We start from the raw sequence: 17,193 nt of genomic DNA on the forward strand, positions 1-17,193 counted from the left end.
TTACAACAGCTATTTTCACTTTTTTAATAAAAATGAAACCCAACCACCTCTGGCAGGAGAACCACCATAAGACCTAACTGAGGTCAGCAATTTTACCCCTAAACACAGACCTCAGCAGAGTGGAGCAGACCTCAGTTAGGGGCTAGGGGGCAGGTGGGATACAGTGGGACCATGGGAGGGTAAAAAGTCCTGGGCCTTAGTAAAAAGATCAGTAGTTGATAGGGGCTCAAGGCAGGAGGAAGGGATGATTTGGTAGAGCAGGGGATTTTTAGGGCAGTGAAACTATTTTGCGTGACACTGTAGTTAGGGGTGGCTACACATCATTTTGTCAAAACTCATAGAATGTACAACACAAAGAGTAAACCCTAATGTAAACTACGGACTTTAATTAATAATAATGCATCAATATTGGGTGAAAAAAAACAGTCTTGGGTCTTCATTCAGTACCACCTCCTTGGGCAAATCAACCACCTCAGCTTGGGTTTCTCATGTGCAAAATGGGGACACTAATCTGTGCTGCTACCTCATTGGTTGCTGGGAGGATCAATAAAACAGTGGCAATAGATAATCATAAAGTCACAAATGTAAGGAACTGCTGCATTTATACTGCCTCTGCCACTAACAGGCAAGTATAACTCTACAGAGACATCTTCCCCTCTGGGCTATAGCACCCTCACTCAGTTACAATTCCAAAAACTGCAGTTAGAATTCTATGTCTAGCTGATAACCTTTTGCCAGAAAAAACTGCATTTTAACCAGAAGTGGGCTAGAAGGAGCAGTGTTCCTACTGTGAGGTTTAAACTCCCAAGCAACTATCACAGGCCCCTGAAAGGACACACATGGATGGTCAGGGTTGCAGTACGTGCAGGTGGAGGAGGTCTTGGCACCCATGGCTAGGGTTGGAGTGTGATATGTACATGCAGTGGATTAGAATGCCATGTTCAGGAGCAATGAGCCAGAGGCATGCCTGGCAGGGAGAGCTGACCATAGCACCAAGTCATAGTATCAAGAACACAGATCCAACACATTACAGGGGATACCTCAGTGGGGAATAGGAGTCAGGACTAAAAATGATGGGGGAAAAGAAGAAGACATAGGGGTCTGCACAGATTTACAATGACGGCTGTGAATGAAAGAGGATGATTAACTTGCTTCTATACTCGCAGTCAAGGGCCAAAACCAAAAACGCTCCCATCTAGACCTGTAGCGGGGTGGCTTATAAACTGACTGCTCCCTAACTAGGGCAGAGGCATGTCTGCTAGAACAGCCCTACCCTTGAAAATGGATGCTCTAATTTTTTCCTGTCCCCAGGGGCCAGCTACAGCCCACGGCTCCATTTCCTCATCTGTATATTACTTACCTATCCCAAAGAATTTGAAATCAGTAGGCTCACAAAAATCAGGCTGCCTGAGAAAAAGTAGCAAGTATCTGATCCTACCAGGGAGCCCATGCACATCCTCCTCCAAGCAGCCCTTGAGGACACACACTAAAAATGGGCGCTGAACGGGGGAGGACCGCCTGGGGAGTCAAGGTGTCTCATGTGACTTGAGCACAGGTCTTTACTAGGGCTCCTCCCTAGGGCTCCTTGTAACAATAAAGGGACAAGATGGGCATCAGTAGTAAGGGAGACGCCTTTAAGGTAACTTACACATCATAGATCTTGATGTAGCCATCATCTGAAGCAGTGACAAGGAGCTGGGAGTCCGGGGAAAAGGTCAAGGAGCGAATGGGCATGGCATGGCCTGAAATTCATAAAGGCCCTTGTTAATCTGGTGGACCACTGCCTCCTCACTCAGCTTCCCACTGACAATGCCCCTTTTAATGATTACGAGCCACTGAGTTGAAATGCTCAGGTGCTTCAGGCAGAAAAGCAAGAGTTCTGATTGGGCCTTTCCTCTTAATGTTCTCAAAACATCCACATAACCCCAGTATCTCCTCCCGGAGCCATTTCTCCTTAGTTCCCTTCCCTGCCCTCAGCATACATTGCTTTAAATAACTTTTCTACTACAAATATGGCCACACAAGGATATATACATTGCTCCTGATTTGTAAGGTTGAACAAATTAAGGTGTTATTTCCCTATCAAATCCTTTATTATAGTATAAAGAATAAACTATAGCAATGTGAGGAGGTAATAAATTCACTTGATTAGAATTCAAAACAGCACAACAGTACGCATAATAAAGTCTCCCTCCAACCTACCCCTGTTCTTTAGCTACCCAGTCCTCCTTTCCAGAGGCCACCAGTGTGGACAGTGGGCACAATACTTTCATCCACCTTCAAATTATCAACAAAAAGTTGTTTCCAATCACAAAGTTCGTCAGAATCCAAAATGACAGAAATGAGACATTCATATAGCAAATATATATTAACACACACATACATAATGTGATAGATTACGATATAATAAAAAGTAAGTCTGTTCACCCAAACAAGCACTTAACACTATTACAAGAACTAGTATGTCTAGGTTAAATCTACAGTGACAGGCCAGGTATGGTGGCTCATGTCTGTAATCCCAGCACTTTGGAAGGCCAAAGCAGGAAGAAATCTTGAAGCCAGGAGTTAGAGACCAGTCTGGGAAACAGCAAGACCCCATCTCCTCAAAAATTTAAAAAACTAGCCAGACACCGTGGTGTGCACCTGTAGTCCCAGCTACCCAGGAGGCTGAGGTGGGACGATCCCTTGAGCCCAGGAGTTCAAGGTTACAGTGAGCTATGATCACACCACTGCACTCCAGCCTGGGAGCGAGACCCTGTCTCTAAAAGAAAACAAACAAACAAACAAAAAAACCCAAAAAAACAAAAAAACTATAGTGACAAGACTAAAACCTGGAGGCATTTCAGTTTTCCAATTGAGATTGATATTTTGTAAATCTAATGCCCATTTGCCATTTAATGGCATTTTAATGAAAGAATAATTCTTCCTTTGTGATTTGATAACCCAGTTTGTAAAAATAAGATGATGATATATACCTTCCAGGGTATGCAGAAGTTTTCCAGTTGCAATATCAAAAATATTGATGATTCCATCTATGGCTCCACTGGCTAGGTATTTCCCATCAGGACTCTGTTCAGAGAACACATGGAGAAATTAGCACTTTCAGACTCCATGTTGTTAAGCTGTCCCTACCAAACACAAGCAAACCTCCTGCTGTCTACAGGTCTAACTGGCTACTTGGCAAACCACACCAGTGAGACAGCAGCTGCCTGACCAGACCAAGACAGAATCTGTGGCAAGGACTGCAACAGGCTGGAAGGGTAAACTGAAAGAATCAGAAGGAGAACAGAGAGCAATGTTTCCTTACATATGCAATACTAAGAATGAATTTTCCTCTCGTGTCCAAAGAATATTCCTTTTTCCCACTTTCCACACCAAAAATGTTCACTTTGCCGACATGAGTTCCTGTGGCCAGATACTGGGAATCAGGAGAAAAGGCCAAAGTCCAGGCATCCACTGAACAGAAAAAAGAAGGACAAAAATACAGTGTGAAAAGACTTGGCCTTAATTTTAAAAACTAAAGTTTTACCAAAAGACACATCTTTTTAAATCGGAGTAGCAGTGTCCTGATTCAGAAAATTATGTTGTAAAGATGCTAATTCTTTATCAAGTTTAAATTTAGTTTAAGGGTTTCTTAAATTTTTAATAAAAATAGGACAATATCAAGTGTTAGCAAGGATGTGGAGAAACCAGAACCTTCATACACTGGTGGGAATGTAGAACGGCACAGACACTTTGAAAACCAGTTTGACAGTTTCTTAAGTGAAAACAAACACCATGATACTCAGCAATTCTACTCCTAATGAAAACATATGTCCACACAAAGACTGGTACACTCATGGTCTTCGCTTCCTCCTACTTCCTTACTTCTCCACGACTGGGGATTGTCTCTCTTCTCTTTTTCTCTTCCTTTGTGGTGGTTCATATTCTCCATGCATATTTTCAAGATAGGTAGAAACTAAGTGTCTATTTTCCCTACATTCATTAGACCCAAATTCATCCAAGGAGTTTTACCTTCAGATGAATTTAGCTGCTCTTTAGCTGTCAATAGCAATGCTTGCTTTTGTTACTGGACCAAATAACTGTTGGCTGTTTAATGGCCTGGTCTAGTTTTATGCAGAGTCCTATCCAAAAAGAAAATAAATCCAACTCTCAGACACCATTCTTCCTTTTTTTTTTTTGAGATTGAGTCTTGCTCTGTCACCTAGGCCGGAGTATGGTGGCATAATCTCGAGTTCAAGCTATTCTCTTGCCTCAGCTTCCTGAGTAGCTGGGACTACAGGTGCACAGGACCATGTCCAGCTAATTTTTTGTATTTTTTAGTAGAGACAGGGTTTCACCATATTGGTGAGGCTGATCTTGAATTCCTGACCTCAAGTGATCCACCCGCCTCAGCCCCACAAAGTGTTGGGATTACAGGCGTGAGCCACCACACCTGGCCTCTTCTATCTTTTTCTTTCATAACAGTAACCTTTAAAACCTTGCCACACTTGGAGAATATCCAGTAAAAGGTACTGTTTATCAGAGAAAGTGAGCTGGATACATACGCCATCCTTTTACTCGGAACCAATCCAGCACTGATTTCTTCAGCTGCCTTGTGCCCAGGGCTACAACCAGCATGGAATAACACCAGCATTATGAGCCCAGGGAAAGCTTAGGCACCCAAGATGAAAAGGTAGAAACAGTTCTGTCTCTTCCTCTTTTCTTAAGACCATGCTTATATATTGGAGTCTTAATAGACTTTGCAGGATAGTTTGGGGACCCAAGTCCTCTGTAAGTAATGTAAGCAGGGTAAGGGTACATGTAAAGACAACCATCGGGGGAGTCAGGGTGCATCTGGGTAGCTTTTTCCAAATACATATCCCACCCCACGTACTCTGAACACTATGATTCAGTGGATCCAAAATATGGACTGGGCATGCATATTCTTAAAAGAGCTCCAGTGGTAAGAATTACAGACAAGAAATATTGCTTCTAAGGGAAAATGCACTCAGTTTCCAGACAACCCAGCCTCTTTAAAAACTCTGGGACCATCATTCTTTCCAATACAGAAACAGCCTAGAGTGGCTACTGAGCATAACTGGTGGGAGGCGAATCCATCCAGGGCACCAATCGAGGGAACTGTGTTCATGGAACACCTAAGCAGCTCTTCTATCATCAACCCACAAAGGGGTGTGCCAGAGAAATGCCAGGCTATCTGCACCCTCTAGCGGTTACCACCCATTCTGGCAGAGCAGGTTCTGCTGGGGAATGTTGTGCAGCCATTTATAAGTAAATGTGAAGTTCAAAAGAATCCTGAAATGTCCTCTGCTGCTCCACATTAGTCAGCCTATGACATCATTAATTTCTGTCATCTCAGATGATGTTTACCGAGGCTGATGGACAAGATTATGCTGTTCTACAGTACTTAAAACAAAAAAAAATTGATGTTTCTTAAAAGTTTCACATGTATCACATACCAAGAATCCCACCCTTTAATCAAAATTAGTAGAGATGACCATGATACAGATCTATAAGGACCCCATGCTTTACATTCTAGGTTTCCGTAAGGCAGTGAATGAATCAGTTCAGAATATGGCAAATAAAAAACCTCTGGAAAATACAAAATACAGGTCAACAACGCCAAACCAGCAGTTTGAAATCCAAAAAGCTCTGGAAACTACAAGCTTTTTCTACAGGTTTACTACCAAAATTCATTTGGCAGCAAAATCTAACCTGAATTGACATAAGGCTATTTATAGCCTTTATTTATCTCCCTTAGTGTAAACATTCATGTTTAGTTGCAGAGGTATTAGTGTTTCATTACAGTGCTGTTTCCAGCCCCACTGAGGGTATTATGTGAAATACAGTTCATGCACACATTATCACCCCTCTCAAATCCAAAAAATTCCGAGTTGTAAAACACATTCTATCCCTAAAGATTTTGGAAAAGAAATCATGAACCTCTATTATCTCCCCTACAAGTAAAACTCTTACCAGGTCCTGCATCTATGGACTTTATCTGTTTGCCATTTTCCAAGTCCCAAAGACGAATATGAGCATCAAGAGAGCTGGATGCAGCAATGGGCAGGGTGTGGCTGATGTCCACAGACACCACTCCCAGCTGATGTCCCTCCAGACTCCACTGTAGGTCCAGCCTCTCATCACGCCTTCAACAGGGGACAGAGAAATGGATTTCTTCACACAGAACACACTTTACCTGGCATCTGAAATTCTGGGTCCCTGTGACTATGCAATACCAATGGTCTATGAAATACAGAATCAGAGAAGAGTTAATGAGCTACAGAACACCAAATGCTGCCAGGTTTTAAATGTAGGACTTTAAGATTTTTTTTTTTTTAACTTTAGGGCTTTAATACAGAGTAACAGGAAAACAAGTGGGAAAAATAAGCTGCTGTTTTATACCACCATATTGCTATTGCTTTCTTGCCTAGAAAAAAGTATTTCCCAGACTGCAACTGGAGAGTTCAGAAGTAAAACCTCAGCCCCCAATTTTCCAAGGCTGTATGTTAGCGGAGAGGCACTCACCATTTCCAGACCTTCACCAGGTCATCTAGGGAGCCTGTGACCACTGTCTCAGAGTTTTCCTTCTTGTTTGTCCCCCAAGCAACTGACCAAATGGCATCATCATGGGCTAGAATGGAAAGTGCTTCATTTATAAACTCTTCTTGCATACGACTTAATGAAGCCGAGATACTGTTCAACAATTGTGAGGTAACATTTATTTGTATTTGCTTTACTATTTTACAAAGTGCTTTCCTATACAGCTTTTATTGAAATTTTGGGGCCACATATGAAAACTGGAGGTTCTGAAGAAGCTACTTGCCCTAAATCTCATGTTTACCAGGCGAGAAGGTGGTACTTTGGACTCTAAATCCAGTGTCCTTTCTTTTAGCATGCTATCTGGTATATAGGAGTCTACAATGGCTATCACTTGGCTAAAAACAAGTAAAACCAGTGGGGAAGACCCCCTCCTACCAAGAAAAGGCCTAAACCCGGTAACAGATACTCCGAAAAGATCTTTTGAAACAAGCAGGCAGTTCAATTCTAAACAGTATAGATCTAAAAGAAAATACCTACTATAGCCTCCATATATTAAGTTGCCTTTCCCAACAAGTATCTTTATTATGGTTAATGGGCCAATTATTACATTACAACAATCCTATGAAGTGGGTACTATTAATATCCTCATTTTATAGACAAGGAATGAGAGGTGCTAGGATTCAAATCCAATCTCTATTAATTAAAGTCTAGCTTAAGTCTAAGTCTGTAAGCTACATATTTGGTAGGCCATGCTGTTGTATGTGCAGACCCGGTGTGGATGTAAAAACGTGACAAGTGCACATGGAGGCTTTACCCCTGCCTGGCAACAATTCTCCAGCGATACCTTCCCAAAATATGAATATAAAGGCATTAAACTTAAAACAGCTGTGCACCACAGACAGCGTTGTGGCTTCCATTTCAAACCTCACCTAACTCAAGCCTGCTAACTTGCCACCGGGATGACAATAGCTACATATAAGGTAGTTGACTGGCATGCCCAATTAGCCTACTAGTTACTTACACTAGCTAACCTGGATGATGCTTTTGGCTTAAACGTCAAACTACCTCCATGTCACCTACTTAGAGAGCAAGAGCTTTTATTAGGCATTCCACAAATTCCTTAGGCCTTCTCAAACTCATCGAGGCTATAGTGAAGAAATGAGATGGGTGAGTAGCCCATGCACAAACATGGCTCCTTTTTGGGTACAAAGCTCTGTACCACTGGTCAGCTACAATCCCAGCCCACTCTGACCTGCCGCCTGCTCTCCCATCCCTGCCACTGCCACTGCTGCACAGCTCCCAGCCCTCCCCATGCACTCAGTGGCCTCAAGAGAAACTCATTTCACTATTATAGGCTTCACTTTCATTAAGGGCCAAAGCAAGTTCTGAGTTCAGAAAAAGGCTCATGTTCACCTCCCCAGATGAGCCGGCATTAACAGAGTTTTGAGGCTCAAAGCATTTCCTTCTTCCACCTCAGCAGCTGGGAAGCTCCGTCATGTCTTCCTCAGGTGGAAAAATTTTCCTCAGCCTAGAATTCTCCAACCTATCATGATGACTGCTTTTTTTTTTAGTTGGTTGTTCAGGTTTTTGTTGTTGTTGTTGTTGTTTGTTTTTTAAGAGTATTTGTTTTCAGCTGCCAATTCTTCTGCAAAGTGAGTATACTTGAAAACTGCATGTCTGGTCAGCATGACCAAAGTCTTAAACCAGGGACAACACAGTTTTTTTCACAGATGAATTGCTTAAACAGGCAGGCTACTTACCTTGTTCTTGTTTGAAGAGAATACCATACTAAAAAAGAACAGAAGCCACATTAAACCCATGGTCAGATTTCAGATGTCTCACATTGCCTCCAGAAAGCACTCCTCCCCGAGTAGACAGAGTCACCACAGTGTTAGTTACTTCCTCTGCTGTCAACCTGGCCATCCCGCAAGCTCCTTGATTCCCATTCATGCAAGATTTGTACAGTCATATCAGAAAAAAATTCTTAAAGAAACTGACATTCTCCCCTCCTTCCTACTACCCACACTCACCCAACAAGAGACCAATAAATTATGTTTTCTTTTTCTGTTCTGATCACCAAGGAAGCTCAGAGTCCAGTTTGTAGCTTAAATTTTGCAGCTGCATAAGAACACACAGCCTGCCTAACAGTCTATTAACTTTGTCCCTAATCTTATTACAAAGATATGTTTCTCCTGTTCTATCTCCTATTCTGATCTTTTCTTTTTTTTTTGTACAACATCTTTTAAGCTTCTTCTATTACTCACTAAATTGTGGTAAAGACTTGGATGAACCAATCCTCCTCTCAGTATTTGCATTTCACTAGTCCCACCTAACACTGTGGTGACTAGGTACCCAGGGTCACCCAGCTCTTTAGGAGCCGGGCAAGAATGAGATGCTAGTTTCTTGACTACACATCCAGAAAACCTACCGGACTTGAACTTGGCAAAGAGACCAACTGATGTTTTTCCCTTCAACACAGGTCTTACCTGGTTGGTCATTTCCTTAACCAAGGATCAAGGACAAAAGGCCAGACAGCTCTGTGGAAACAACACCAGGATTTCAGTGAGGGGGTGTCATCAGGATAGAAGGCACACAGGAAGTTCCCCCTGACCAAGAAAATAAGGCAATTCTTTATTATGAAGTTGTTCTGACACCCTTCTATGGATCAGTCCCTGGAACCTCCTTCACATTCCCTACCAGGTGGTATGGTCTTCTTTCTTCCTCTGAACCTAGGGACTCAACTAACAGCTAATCCTATCCCATGGTTTCTTCACCTCAAGTGTGACTGCAGAGAGCGACCAGTCTCTGTCCTTTCCTGCTCTTTAGAGAGAAAAAAACCACAGCTCCTTTAAATATTAAATATTATTTATTAAAAACAAACAAACAAACATGGGGGAATCCAAAGATGGCAAAGTTCTTCTTTTACATGCAAAGGTCTCAACCAAAAATGCCTTTAAGAGCCAACAGGCAGGTAAATAAGGGCAGAGGCTGGAGGGAGACACGTGTCAAGAGATTGAGAACATCCTGGCTGACATGGTGAAACCGCGTCTCTACTAAAAATACAAAAATTAGCTGGGTGTAGTGGCGCACACCTGTAATCCCAGCTACTCAGGAGGCTGAGGCAGGAGAACCACTTGAACCTAGGCAGCGGAGGTTGCAGTGAGCTGAGATCGTGCCACTGAACTCCAGCCTGGGTGACAGAGCAAGACTCCATCTTAAAAAAATAAAATAAAAAATAAAAAATAAAGGATATAGATCTAATTTCTCAGGCTACATTAAGGGCTAATGGTTCTTATTTCTTTGTGTGTGCCAAAGACCCCCTTTAGCGGACTTTTTTTTTTCGAGATAGGGTCTTGCTCCATCACCCAGACGAGTGCAGTGGCACAATCATGGCTCAATGCAGCTTCAACCTCCCAGGCCAAGTCCTCCTCCCACCTCAGCCCGAGTGGCTGGGACTACAGGTGCGTGCCAACATGTCTGGATATTTTAATTTTTTGTAGAGATGGGGTCTCCCTATGTTGCCTAGGCTGGTCTTGAACTCCTGGGCTCAAGCGATCCTCCTGTCTTGGCCTCCCAAAGTGCTGGGATTACAGTTATGAGTCACCAGACTCAGGCTCAGGATGTCTTTACAGAAAATACACAGGTTTAGAAATGAAACCAATTACAGTAGGTTCTCATTATTCACAACAATTATGTTCTATGAAGTCGCTACAGACACTAAATTATCCAACACAGAACCACTGTTCCTTGGGGAAACAGGTTCCTGAAAGCCTCTGGGCACATTCTTGTCAACCAATCAATACATAATCATGTTTTATGTGTGTTTATGTTTAAAGGCACTTACTGAATATACATTAGTAATTCATTAATACTGAACCCATGCCTAAACAAAGCTTATCTAACACACATATTTTCTCCATAAGACGAATCACAATCTTCTTGCATTTAGAAGCACCTCAGCACTATGCTTGGGGGCTATCTCAAACAGTGGAATCACCGACAAAAAGCACAAAGATGAGAAAAATGTAGCACCAAAGACTGCAAAAATGACATTTGCTTACAATATGAGAGTTGACAAGAAGGCAGTGTCACCTTGTTTGACTTCAGTTGAGAACATGTGCATCAGGCGACTAAAATTTTTCACATGTGAAAAAATGTCATGTCTTCCAAAGAACACAAAAGCATTGTAAGTATTAATTTGAGGGCTACAGACAAATTTTAGTAAGTAGGTGAATTCATAAATACAGAATCCACAAATAATGAGGATAGACTGTATGCTAAAATTTTATCAAAATACAAAAACATATGTGCTTCTTTACTGACACATTATATACGTGATCTAGAAGCAAATTTAATAACTACCATAATTTCGAAGTTGTAATGAGCTTACACAATATCATGATATGCAAATATCTATAATTTATATTCATAACAAAGTCACACTGCTAATAATGTAATTTGTTGCCTACATTCACAGTGGAAGAAAATGCTAAATTTCAGTTGGAGGTTAGGAAACATAAAGATGCAATTTTTCCTCTCAGCCAAGTTCACGGCCCTCGCAATTCTACCCATTGGCAGTTTAAGGGACCACACAGTTAAGGCATCCAGGTTCAGGTTACTTTCTTTAAATCTGCCAGCCCAAAAAGCTGCTGAAGGTTTTCCAATAACAGGAAATCAAACAAACAAACAATTTATAACTAATCCTTGCCTATGAAGATCTCAAATTGGTAGTGTTTTGTCTTGATTTTGTAAAGACAAGTTCTCATTATGTTGCCCAGGCTGGTATCAAACTCCCGGCCTCAAACGATCCTCTTGTCTTGGCCTTCCAAAGTGCTGGGATTACAGACAGGTTGGTAGTGTTTTATTCATTTGTGACCCATGAACGGGGTTCTTTCTGCCCAGGGTAGGAAAGACAGGAAAGTGCTCAAGCCAGTTTGGCTAACGGGAATGGTATTCAACCTCTGCTTCAGCACAGCCTTCTGCCTGCTGGAGCACAGGCTTGTCCTCTTCCCTGTCATTCTGGGCCTCACATTTGGCAATGGATAGAAACAAAAAAAGGAGGAAGGCTTGCGGTAAGCCAGCTTCCAAAAACCCGGGCTCCAAAAGACAAGGGTGTGATTCTATCAATGAGTGCACATTTGAGGATGTACAATGAATCCGGTCCTATTTTAAGTAATACACAAAGATTTAGCTCACTGAAACCTCATAACCCCGCTTACTAGGTACAGTAGTTCTTTAGCTGAGGTTTTGATTTCCACAGTTCCAGAGGTCAACCGTAGTCCAAAAATAGGTGAGTAGAGTGCAGTAAGATATTTTGAGAGAGACCACATTCACATACATTACACTGTTATAATTCTATTTTATTATTATTGTTGTTATTCTCTTATTGTGCCTAATTTACGAATTAAACTAAGTAATCACAGGTATGTATGTGTAATCTGTACAAGAAAAAACACAGTATAGATGCTCCTCAACTTACAATGGGGTTACTTCCCAATAAACCTATGTAAAATTGAAAAATTGTAAGTCAAACCACGGTAAGTCAGTCAGGGTCCTTCACTATCCAAGATTTCAGACATCCACTGGAACGTACACCCCGCAGATAAGGGGGGAACTACTATTTTCTTATGATCAGTTCCACTTTTCTAGTAAGAAAATGGAGGCTTAGAAGCGGTTAAGGAAGCTTCCCCAAGGGACACTAAAAGGTGGATACAAGCTATAGTATAGGCTACCAAGATACACTACCTCTTACTTCAGGGTCTTATGAAGGTAAGAGCTAAGAGACTTTAGACCTTAGCCCTCTCTTGCCATCTTCTCTCTTTGGGAAACTTTTCCCTAAATTTCCTAGGCAGAATTCATCACTGACTCAGTGTTTCCAAGGAACACTACAGATGCCTCTATGAAACTACTCAGGCAAGTCAACAGCCCACAGTATTGCGCGGTACTTGGCGTAAAGCGAACCCAGCCTCTGTTTGTACCCGTCCAGTGATGTCTGTATCTGTCCAGCACGCTACCTAAGACAGCGTGGCCCACTACTGGAAAACGTCGGTTAATACAGCCCTCCCAGCTACGGATAAATGATCTCCTCCGCAGAGAAACCAGCCCTAATCTCGATACTGCCCAGAACATTCTCAGGACGCAAAAGGAGGCCACCCACGGGCCTCCCCTACTCCCCTCAGGCCCCGTACACCGAGGAACAGCCAGGGCAAATGGAGTCATGGAAGCCACCCTCAGGCCCCAGGGCCTGGAGCATCCCTGAACGGACCTGCTTACAGGCAGCCTCGGGCCCAACCTCGCTCACTCGCCCTCTGGCCTGGACTGTCAACGGCCCTAATGACCACCATCCCCAACGGCCCTGCTCTCCAACTCACCACTGCACTGCCAGGCTGCACGTCGGAAGCCGGGCTCCGCGCGACTGCGACGCGCAAAGATGAGCTATCGAAGGGGCGGGGCACCGCGCCGGCCCCGCCCTCACGGCTCGGAGCGCTCCGCAGCGCCCGTTGCCGTCGCTATGGCGGGCGCGGGGCAGACGCCGACGAGGGTGGGCGGAGAGAGGAGGGAGGAAGCCAGGTCCTGCTTCCAGAGGAGTGGTAGTTGGAAATTTGCTTCCGGAAGCGCAGACGTTTAGCTTCCGGCAACTGCAGGTTTAGAGGTTTGTGTTGCAATTTCATTTTGTACTTTTGAGATTGGACTAAAGCTAATAACTTCTGTTGCTGAAATAAATTCAGTGAAATCGAGCTTTGTCTTTCAAACTGCTAGTCATGACCCATTAGCGTGACAGATATCAGTTTAATAGGTTGTCAACTGACTTTTTTTTTTTTTTTTTTTTTGAGGGCCAGGCAGAGTAGCTCACGTCTGTAATCCCAGCACTTTGGGAGCCGAGGTGAGAGGCTCGCTTGAGCTCTGGGTTTCCAGACCAGCCTGGGCAACATAGCGAGAGACCTCGTGTCTACTAAAAATAAAAACAATTAGCACATGCCTGTAGTTCCAGTTACTTGGGAGGCTGAGGCAGGAGGATCGCTTAAGCCCTGGAGGTTGAGGCTACATTGAGCCGTGATGACGCCACTGCACTCCAGCCTGGGGAACAGAACTAGACCCCGTCTCAAAAAAAAAAAAGAGATGGGGCTGGGTGTGGTGGCTCATGCCTGTAATCCCAGCATTTTGGGAGTCGGAGTGGGTGGATCACTTGAGGTTAGGAGTTTTGAAATCAACCTGGCCAATATGGTGAAACCCCGTCTCAAGTAAAAAGAAAAAAAACAGAAACAAAAAATTAGCCGGGTGTGGTGGCATGTGCCCGTAATCCCAGCTACTTGGGAGGCTGAGGCAGGAGAATCGCTTGAACCCGGGAGGCAGAAGTTGCAGTGAGTACAGATCACACCACTGCACTCCAGCCTGGGCAACAGAGTGAGACTGTCTCGAATAACAACAACAAAAAAAGATGGGAAGAGGCTCATGCCCCATTATGGAGGCCGCCCTGTGGCTCAGATGTGGTGGCTCACTCCTGTAATCCCAGCACTTTGGGAGGCCAAGGGGGGAGGATTGCTTCTGGCCATGATTTCAAGACCAGTATGGGCAACATGGCGAGACCCAATCTCTACAAAAAATTTTAAAGTTACAGACGCAGTGGTGTGCACGTGTAGACCCAGCTGCTCAGGAGGCAGAAGTGAGGATCACTTGAGCCCAGGAGTTTGAGGCTGCAGTGAGCTATGATTGGGCCACTGCACTGTAGCCTGGGTGACAGAGTGAGACCCCAGCTCTAAAAAATATTTTTCGAAAAAACTAGTTTTGAAGTTCAAATATATATATATATATATATATATATATTGAGACGGAAGACTATTAGACCACTTACAACTAGGTGAAGTTCATCTTTGGGGGCTTTTTTTTCTTTTGAGACTGAGTCTTGCTGTGTCACCCAGGCTGGAGTGCAGTGGCGCAATCTCGGCTCACTACAACTTCTGCCTCCTGGGTTCAAGTGATTCTCCTGCCTCAGCCTCCCCAGTAGCTGGGACTACAGGCACTCGCCACCACACCCGGCTAATTTTTTTTTGTATTTTTTTTTTAGTAGAGACGGGGTTTCACCATGTTGGCCAGGCTGGTCTCAAACTCCTGACCTCAGGTGCTCCACCCACCTCTGCCTCCCAAGTTGCTGGGATTACAGGCATGAGCCACTGCACCTGGCCATCTTTGGGGGCTTTTTGAGGAGGCTATGTGTGGTGAGAAATTGGCAAATACACCCACATCTCCCAGGACCTATTCTCTTGTCCTCAGTAATCTCACATTAACACAAAAGAGAAGACATCCTGCAGCTCTTCTGCTGCACACATGACTTCCCTGCATGCCAGCATCCTTAACCCTCAAGTTCACATGTTTCAGAGTGATATGACTAATTTTTCTCAGTCACATTGACTGGAGAGCTATTTCTCTCCTTCCCAGCTCTGTGACATCTCTGTCCATAGAAATTTCATCCAGCCCCAGTGGACCCTCTGCATGTCACTGGCTTAAAAAGTTTGGGTCAAAGTGAGCAGACTTCAAGACTGAATTGTCAAAATTCTTATGTGGCATCTCCTATAAGTCAAGATATCCTTGTAACCATTCTGGATCTATTGGACCAGGGTCAGGCATGTGCCCCTGAAGCTAAGGAAGAATGTACAAATTATATCATGAAGCCAGTGAGCTGATTTTCAAACTTAGATAGACTTAAGTGCTGACTGGTGTTCGGGCACATTCCACAGAGCTAAATACACAGAAACTGACCCTGCAATGGCTGGGATGTGGGTTCCTGAAGTGTGGAAAGGAATTAACATTAGTACTACAAAGCAATGGCTTTTAGCAGTTAAATGAGTGACCTGCTGCCTTCCTGTATAACCAGTTGCCTTAGTTTTGGCCAATCTGCTGCTTTGTTTTTGTTGTTGACATTTACGGGTTTTTGTGGGTTTTGGAAATAGATTATTATGTAATCTCTCCCACACCGAGATAATTGGGCCATCTTCACTCTAACTTTTAGCTTTTGAATATGAAGAAATATTTTTGAAAGACTCCTACTTTAAGAAGGGTGAAATCTTGGCTGTCAAAAGTGCTCACAACTGTATGACTAAGTGAATTTTAATTTGTGTGATCTGGGGTTATGTAAGGTTTTTTTTCTTTTCTACACATTAACTTTAAATACCCCACCTTCAAATTATTCTAAAAGCACACTGATCACATTTATGCCTTTTAACTTAAAATTTAATTAAAATTTAAAATTAAAAAAGCATAAATGTGATCAGTGTGCTTTTAGAATAATTAAGCCAAATACTAAGGCTTTCCATTTCTGTTTACTTGCTCCCAAATCTGCTACTAATAATTTTCAATTGAAGCCAGTTGTTTTGGATAAAAATTCAATTAATCATCTCAAAAAAGAGAAATGGAATACATTAAGAAAGAAGTAGAATAGAAGATATAAAAGTGCATCATACATAGTAAAGTTACATCATGTTTTATAAAAACTGTTTCACCCATGCGGTTACTGGGTCACAAATGAAAATCCATTTCTTGCTATGAGTCATGGCCAAACACTTTGAAAATCATTGTAATAAAGACTTTCTAAAGACTTTCCAGCTTTGTAATTCTATAATTATGACAAGAACTCCAAACCATTCATTCAAAAAGGATGTATTAAGTACCTACTTTCACCACATTCCCCCAGAGGGCCAGACATATGCGATCATTGGCATGACCTTAGCATTGGGACTATAAAGCTAGAATAATTGGCCTTTTTTACACTGTGGATGTCTCAGGCATCTGATGAAACCAATGAATCCTGTCCCAGAACAATGGGGTTTTTTGGAAGAAAAAATTTTAATTGCTGTTGCAAAAAAACATCAGTATGGAGTAGAAATTGGTTTCTATAGCATTATTGGAGAATATGTTCTAGAAAGTGGAGGTAACTGGATGTAAGATTCTGGCAGCAGTTTAATAGATAACAGTCCCAGATGTTTAGGTTGAGGCCAACGCCTAATTAGGGTGAACGGTTTGTGCGTGTGTAATTTTGGACAATATCTGGAGAAAGGTTACACTGTGCACAAACCAAATTTAATTTTTTTCACAAGTGTTGTAAAGTTTCATATAATAAAAGGTTTTTGCTACATGCACTTCATTTTCACATTAAGAGTGTTTAGAATACCTAGACACAAAAGAGAGCATTCATGCAAGATATGCTACTCCTTGATATAATAATGCATACAGTTCAAAATGTTTACACTTTTTTTTTTTTGAGACAGAGTCTCGCTCTGTCGCCCAGGCTGGAGTGCAGTGACGCGATCCCGGCTCACTGCAAGCTCCGCCTCCCGGGTTCACGCCATTCTCCTGCCTCAGCCTCCTGAGTAGCTGGGACTGCAGGCGCCCGCGACCACGCCCGGCTAATTTTCTTTTGTGTTTTTTTTAGTAGAGACGGGGTTTCACTGTGTTAGCCAGGATGGTCTCGATCTCCTGACCTCGTGATCCACCCGCCTTGGCCTCCCAAAGTGCTGGGATTACAGGCGTGAGCCACCGCGCCCGGCCAATGTTTACACTATTGTTGCAGTAGCTGCTGCCATCACCGGGCTGAGGCAGGGAGGCACAGCTGGGGCTGCATGCTGGTGGATGCCTCCCCCTTCTGAGTTGGGGAGA

General features: G+C 43.1%; 1 protein-coding gene across 4 annotated transcripts in view; it reads right to left on the reverse strand.

The window, feature by feature from the left end:
- SKIC8 (SKI8 subunit of superkiller complex) overlaps positions 1–13,154 on the reverse strand; it is a 26,147-nt gene extending 12,993 nt beyond the window's left edge. For 2 of the 4 annotated variants that reach the window (XM_034939237.3, XM_034939238.3), the window contains exons 1-8: positions 12,915–13,145; positions 9,030–9,080; positions 8,304–8,331; positions 6,529–6,634; positions 5,977–6,149; positions 3,308–3,456; positions 2,976–3,069; positions 1,649–1,742 (exon numbers count right to left, since the gene is read on the reverse strand). In XM_034939237.3, the coding sequence (XP_034795128.1) occupies positions 1,649–1,742; positions 2,976–3,069; positions 3,308–3,456; positions 5,977–6,149; positions 6,529–6,634; positions 8,304–8,331; positions 9,030–9,041 (656 nt within the window). In that variant the 5' untranslated portion in view covers positions 9,042–9,080; positions 12,915–13,145. Of the gene's footprint in view, positions 1–1,648; positions 1,743–2,975; positions 3,070–3,307; positions 3,457–5,976; positions 6,150–6,528; positions 6,635–8,303; positions 8,332–9,029; positions 9,150–12,914 lie in introns of all 4 variants that reach the window. The other 2 variants (XM_003813807.5, XM_008966418.5) reach the window with 2 other exon arrangements.
- Between the last annotated feature and the right edge of the window lie 4,039 nt (positions 13,155–17,193).

Source organism: Pan paniscus, chromosome 16, assembly GCF_029289425.2.
Source record: "Pan paniscus chromosome 16, NHGRI_mPanPan1-v2.0_pri, whole genome shotgun sequence".
Lineage (NCBI taxonomy): Eukaryota > Metazoa > Chordata > Mammalia > Primates > Hominidae > Pan > Pan paniscus.